Source organism: Camellia sinensis, chromosome 10 (assembly GCF_055761805.1).
Source record: "Camellia sinensis isolate YWXY chromosome 10, ASM5576180v1, whole genome shotgun sequence".
Taxonomy (NCBI): Eukaryota; Viridiplantae; Streptophyta; class Magnoliopsida; order Ericales; family Theaceae; genus Camellia; species Camellia sinensis.
The window spans coordinates 6,254,217-6,261,622 of record NC_138970.1 but is presented as its reverse complement, the minus strand read 5'-3'; the positions used below and the strand labels follow the sequence as shown (position 1 = coordinate 6,261,622).

The following is a 7,406-nucleotide window of genomic DNA, read 5'->3' as shown; positions in this document are numbered from 1 at the left end:
GCTTTACTAGGGCAGCCATGGAAAAATTATACCATGGTAGTGTTCATGGAATCATATTTGGATGAAATCGTGCTACCGGAGGAATGGACATTATGTTGTAAGAACACGATTATGATGTTCGCAGAGTACAATAACCGAGGCCCTAGGGCAAATACTAATAAAAGGGCAAAATTGCCAAGTTATAAGGTCTTCAAAAGTGCAGCTGAAGTTACCTCTTTTACAGTGTCTAATTAGCTCATTGATGGAGATTCATGGATCCCTCAAACTGGCGTACCCTATAGGGGTGGTTTAATTAGTGTGTGAAACTATTTTTCTTTTTTTCTATCTTTAATTTACAATAAGGAATACAATACCACGCAATTGACGTGGTCAAATGGAATTTAATAGTTAAATGTTATTTTCGCGGGTAGTTTGTTTTGAAATAATACTTTTAATTGCAGTTGCATTATTCTATCACTCTGTATATAAATTTTGTGAATCATGAAAGCTTTCCTTGTCAGACACAATGGTGAAATTAGTAATCTCGAAATACTATGAAATATTGTCTATATAGTACTTAAGACATAATGAAAAATTCTGTTATCAGGATAATATTTGATTGACTTTGTTAAGTGGTTGTAAGACAAAAAGATTCAATAGAAGATAAATGAGAGTAGAATAGAGATGAAAGGGAATGAACTATAACAAAGTAAATTACATTGACATCCCAAAGAATTGAAAAAAATAAAATAAGTTTTACAGTTTTTATATAATTTTATTGAATTTTTTTTTTATTTTTAGTAAGGCTAATGAAATTAAAACTATCGCAAGTGATGTGAAAACATAAAGACAAATAAGATAAAATATGCATTTTAACATAAAAGTAATGATAAAATTATTTTTTTATTTATATGACTAACCAATTATTGATAAATAAATAAAAATTGATTAAGTATTATGTGAATTAAAATTTTAAGAGAATCTAATATAATTATGCTAAAATTATAAAACTTATTATATATTTTTTTTAAACCTAAGGGTCACTAATGTAATTTAGGGGGTGTTTGGCATCCAAAAAAAAAATTCAAAATTATATCAAATTTATTTACTTTTCAAGTTCATATCACATAGACAAATACACATAGATACAAAAAAATATATATATTAAAAAAATCCCAAACTTTTTTAACCGAAGATTAAAATAAATAAATAAAAAGTCAACAAAAAAGTGGAAGAGCCAACTGCTCTTGTTTTTTTTTTTCTTACTTAAAAAAAAAAACAAACAAACAAACAAAACAAAACAAAACAAACTTCGCCGGTTTGTTTTGATTGAGTAGAACTTAAAAGTGTAAAAAAATTACAATATTTAAAAAATATATATATTAAAAATTATAAAAATAACAAAAAAAAAAAGCTATTAAAAAAGTTATTAATGGGTTAAAACTTAAAATAGTTCATCTCAAGTTAAAATAATTAATAAAATAAAATATCATATTTCATATTTTTTTATTTTTTTATAAAAAATCAAATAACCAATTAAAATAACTTATTACAACAGGGCTAACAATAATTGGGTTGGGCCGTGCCGGACTGATTGCAATGATAGTAATTATCAGCCCATTTACCTACTTAACTGTCATACACCTACGCCACGCACTCTCAGACCAGTCTTTTATTGTTTGATCACTGAGAAAATAACTCCCGAGAAAAAAAATTCCCGGAAAATGCAGAATCAGGACGACTTTCGTAATCTCCCCATAGACATTGCTTTAGCTCGTCTCGGAGGTAAAACAAACTATCTCTCTCTCTCTTTCATATAGAATCTTCAGTCAGGACTTTGTGAATTTGTATAATTTGATTTTTTTTTTTTTTTTTTGGATGTGTTGTAATTGAAGAATGGTTGGTTGATCGGAAGAGAGTACCGTTCGATTGGCGAAAGCGTTTGGCGGCAGTGAGAGCTAAGATATCGGCGGCGTTTTCGTCGCTGCTGAAGGATATCGATCCTTACTTCCAAACCCTAGACCCCGAAGGTTGGTTTATTTGTTTTAATTTTATTATTATCTCATAAGATAAGACTTTTGTAAGATTAATTACAAATTTATCATTTTTATTACCTTTTTGTATATAGGTCTCTGTTATTTATCAAGAATTATATATATATATATATATATATGTTCTATCATATGAAGTATACAACCCAGTGAAGATTTGTCACAGCTTCATTCCCAAATTGTCCTAAAAATGTCTCACTTTTTTATTTGAAGTTTCAAATTTTAAAATTTTTATAATTCTTGAGTTTTCTTTTTATCTTCATCTACATTTCTTTTTTGGGTCAATTAGTAAAAGATCCAATCGATATCCATAGCACACTTAGTTTGGAATTATCGGTGCCTATTGCACTCGCAACAAAATTAGGGCATGCATTGGGTAGTGGATGTCATGTTAGTAGATTACACTTGCAAGTAAAACTAAAGAAAAATTGTAAAACTAAATCAACTGGAATACACATAGCTTAGGTCACAAAAAATTCCATATGATAAATCAAAGAATAGAAAAAGGAAACTAATTTAGATAATCTATACAAAGATACATTGGGGGTGTTTGGTATAGATTAAATAAGTTGCTTATAGCTTATTTTGATTTGGGAGTTTGTGCCAAACTATTTGTTGCAGCTTCTGCTTACAACTTATTAGTCAAAAATAGCTTTAAAAAGCTGAAAAAAGATGATTATCTGAAAGCTAGGGGAGAGGTGTTTTTTGATTATCAACTTTCAGCGTACAATAAGTTATACCAAAGAGGCCCATTGAAAGGTGACAAAAAAAACTAACAAGTGGGGCAATCAATGTTAGTTATGCCTTCCAAGTGTTGTGTCAATACACATCCAGGTTGCTAATTGGTTAGAAAATAAATATCTTACACGTTGTAGCAGAGATGGTTTGGTCTTTTTGTGTTGTGGTTTATTGGCTGTTGAAGTTTTGAAGGATAAAGGGTGCTCAGAAGACTGATATTGTTAAAAACATATATATATATACATATATATATATATATATATGAAAGTTCATTAACTGGTGAAATGGCTTATTTTAGACAGTTAGAATAAGGACATAGTGCTGATCATGGTCTGTTTACTGACCCCATTCTAATAGAAATATAGTCAATGCAATAACTGGTCATATTTTTTGGTTATTGTTTTTTTTTTGTTTGTTTTAAATTTATGTTATTAGCAATCAATTTCATGCATCAAGATTGTTATGGATGTGGAAATAATGGCATACATGGCAACGGAGATTCTGGATTTTTTTTTTTTTTTTTTTTGTCAATGCTTAATTTTTCTCAATGAAATATTAGAGTATTTACAATGAATGATCATGCTTTTACATTGCTTTATAAAGTTTATAGTTGATATTAGTTGTGGAGTTGCCCTGAGATGTATTTTCTGTGTGGATACATTGAGTTTAGGAAATTTATTAGTAGTTAAGATGTGGTAGCTTATTAATTTGTTGCACTGAAACTCAAGGAATTATACTCAGCAGTGTTGATTTTTTCTTTTTTTAGGTGTTATATGTTAATTCACATTCTCTTTCCAGGGATTGGTTACTTGGAAGCCAAACAAATATATGGTATTCTTCTGAAGTTAACTCCAGAAAGCCGTAATATTTTTGGCCGGCTTTCAGGTGCTGCTGTAAGATCTACAAAAACTATCCTCTCTCTCTCTCTCTCTCTCTCTGTGCCCCCTCCCCTGACGTACCATTTTTTCTACATATAATTCTTATTTAAATTTTAACCTTTGGCAGGGTGTTTGGGAGTCAATCGTGCAATCTTTTGAGAAAGATCATATTTACCTTGGTGAGGCTGCTCAGATAATGGTCCAGAATGTTAATTATGAAATGTGAGTGCTCTCGTGATTGTCTACTAGGTTAATGATAAATAATGATTTTTGCTTGATGTTAGTGCGGCTTAAATTATTGATCAATTGTATTTCATATTTGAAGACCATATCAGAAAAAGCAGGTCCAAAGGACTCAACAGCAACTGGCTGAACTAGAGCGCAAGGAAGCTGATATTAAAAGAAATGCAGCTCTTTCAGCAGCTAAATTTGCAGAGGCTTGTCAAGAGCTAGGATTGCAGGTATGATCCTGCATCGCATGCCACTCTACTGATGGTCATCAAGTTTGTATGATGTATATTCCTTCAAGAACGAACAAATTAAGTGTCAACTTTTGCTTTGCAGGGAATAAATGTGAGGTCGGAACTGTTAGAAACTGCAAAGAAATCTCTCCCAAGCACATTTAAGAGGATTCTGGAAGTCTCAAGTGGTGATTCTGTGTCACGGGCAATTGAGTTTTATTCAAATTTTGTCAGAGACGTGCATACGGAAAATGATGTAAGAAAATTATTAAATATATGTTTGTCATGATTGTTGCTAGATGTTTACTGCTGTCACGTAATTGTCTTTGTTCAATTGGTTTGTTTTAATTGTCTCTAGATGTGTCCTGGTTAAGTATAATGGTCTTTGTTAGTGGGCAGACAGATGGAACTGGGGATTATTGTGTAGGATGCCATCAATAACTGCGGTTGCTTGGTGTGATTGCAGAAAACTTCCGGGACTGTGTTACCAAATCTAAGGGACATTATTGAAAACCCGCCCTCTCTGAATGTTTCTGTGGGCTCTGAAGTTCTTGATACTGTGAATGTTGAAGCCCGCCTTGATGAATCAAACTATGTAACTGGGGAGATGGGAGTTGTAGCTGATATTATTGACTGGGATATTACTGTCGACAACTCTCAGATAGATTGGGATATTGGTACTGTGGAAGAAACAGAAGATACTGGAAATGGATTGGGTCCTTACGAGATTGTGAATGCCAATGAGTTTTTACAAAATTCTCCATTGAATGATGATGGTGTGGAATCTGATGAGACCTTGTTAAATAAGAAGGAAGATGTTGTGGTCCCAGAGGTCTCTGTGTCAGAGATTTCTTGGGATATTAGTGTTGAGAATCCTCAAGTTCATGTGATTGAAGATACAGGCTTGTCAAATGCAGTCTTGGAGTCTCATACATCTATTCCAAATATTGTAACTGAAACCCAAGAAATCGCCCAACAGAGAAGCCAGCTTTTGGAGACGGAGTACAGGAATAAGATTCTTGATGACCTATTTGAGGTATGTGCTTATTTGTCATTTTGATTAACTAGGTACTGATGGAAATATGTTTTTTTTTTTTTTTTTTCTTCCAAACATTCATTGTTGGTTAATACATTCGGTTGTATTCATGTGTAAAAGGGCACGAGAATGTAACAACACAATCCTTTGTGAACTTAATATTTTTGTTCGACTTTTGGTTATGATATCAAAGCATTTTGACGTCAATTGATATTTGGCACCAGATTAAAGCATTCTTGAATCAGTGGTTGACGGAGTTGACAAATAACGAAACTCTGTCCTTGCAACATCAAGTCCAGGCAGTTGCTCCTTTAGTGTTGCAGCAGTACTCTTCTGATACAATTCAGAAGATGTTGTCTGATGTTTCTTTGGCCATCTCCTCACTGACAAATAGAAAAACCAGGGATCAGATCATGATTCTCAACTCAAAAAGGTGCAGCATTCTTGTTTTTCAACAAGCTTTATACCTTGTCCATTTCCTTCACCGTCAAATTTCTTCTCCCCCACTTACTGTTTACGACACCAATCTGTATTGAGAATTCACAAATGACAATTATATTATATTTACATGACTTTTCTTTTGGTATTTGACTGATGCATATTTTGTGCGATCCCAATAAGTCTTTGCATTCTTGGTTGTTGTTAGGAATCAACTGTTTATTGTTATGACCGATTCAGAAGTTTTCTGTCCTGATCTTGATGGTTTTTGCCCAGTAACTGCAGTTTGCTTGATTATCCCTCTCCCTCCAGTCGTGCACATCACTAGTATTTTGGTTTCATGATGCCATGCTTATTATTCCTAATGAGTTGTGACAATATCAAGTATTGACTGTAGTGTGCATCTAATTTTCAGATTTCTCGATAGACTAGTGAGTACACTAGAGGAAAAGAAACACCACCAAGTGAAGTTGAAGGAGGGGTTGAAGGACTTGTCTGCCAAACGGATGGAGCTGCAGAATTCATTGACATCATTGTGGCCAAAGCAGGTGAGTTCATTCCTTTGTTGCTTAATTTAAGACACGGTGCTTGTGCTTTCAGGTTAAACAATTATGCCCATAATTGGGTGTTCACTGCAAGAACTGTATCTTTGCCACGTGAAATGTGATAATACATATTTTAAAATTTTGTATCTCATATAAAGTGGAGGAATCTTGCAAGACATTGCAGTACCCATCATACAACTTTTTTAATGAATCTGCAGCTCTACTAATTCTGACTTGTTTTTATTGTCGCTTCTACATTCTACAAATGGAACTTGTGTGTGTTAGCTCATCCATCAATTTATTTTTGCCAATTTTCAAACTCATTGGTTATTTGATCTCATTTAAAAGATGTATATGCTTATGTTCAACATTTTCAGTTCTATCGCTTATGATTAGGAATGAGAATTAAGTAGCTAGCAAAAAGTCCTCCCCTCCTGTCATTTGGCAGTTGAAAATTTAATTGTTTTTGCGTATCAATTTGCAGGAAGCGGCTCTGGCCAAAACCAGGGAGTTGAAAAAGCTTTGTGAGAGTACACTGTCATCCATGTTCGATGGAAGACCTGTCCATATAATTGGAGAGATCAATTCCTTGTTGAGCACTAGTCTCAGCACATAAATCGTTGTCATTACTCAGAATTTGTTTTTTGTTTCTTGTTACATATTCAGTGATTAACATGTTCCCTTTGTCAATCAAATGCTGATCGTGTTCCCAATAACAATCTGCAGTTCCTTACCTTGGAAATTTTACATTACCCTCCGTCCCATCTTATAGATTGAAATTACAGCATTTTTTAGTAGCTCAACTTCCATTTAGCAATCATGTTTGTCAATACAATTTCCCTGTGGCTCCAACTTCTTCAGAACTCTGATGGTTCGCCCTAATATTAGTTTTTGTTATTATAGCTTTGGGAGGTTCTATTTACACATTATGAATACCATTTAACTATTAAATTTATATAATAATAATGTCTTCAAGTAAAATGATTATTGATGACAATATGAATGTATTTATAGTTATTCAAGTAATTCACATATGAAAACAGAAATCTCTCTTTACACACTATTAAATTTATATGATAATAATATCTTCAAGTAAATGACTATTGATGATAATATGGGTGTATTTGTATTTATTCAAGTAATACGCATATGAAAACAAAAATCTCTCTTTTGGAACAAATCTCTTTTTCAATACTGTTCATCTTCACTATTATAATCTAATACATTACACTCATAATCTTCACTAGTATAATTTAACACACTACACTAATCGTCTTCCC

At 32.8% G+C, this 7,406-nt stretch overlaps 1 protein-coding gene across 1 annotated transcript; it reads left to right on the top strand.

Moving 5' to 3' along the window:
• The first annotated feature begins 1,608 nt into the window (after positions 1–1,608).
• Positions 1,609–6,923, top strand: LOC114279975 (CDK5RAP3 protein homolog). The gene is made up of 10 exons (XM_082890791.1): positions 1,609–1,764; positions 1,875–2,009; positions 3,567–3,661; positions 3,774–3,868; positions 3,972–4,107; positions 4,211–4,363; positions 4,574–5,143; positions 5,368–5,576; positions 5,997–6,129; positions 6,611–6,923. Exons 1-10 carry the CDS (start codon positions 1,704–1,706, stop codon positions 6,740–6,742), a joined length of 1,719 nt encoding a protein of 572 aa, XP_082746917.1. The 5' UTR covers positions 1,609–1,703; the 3' UTR covers positions 6,743–6,923.
• The last annotated feature ends 483 nt before the right edge of the window (positions 6,924–7,406 follow it).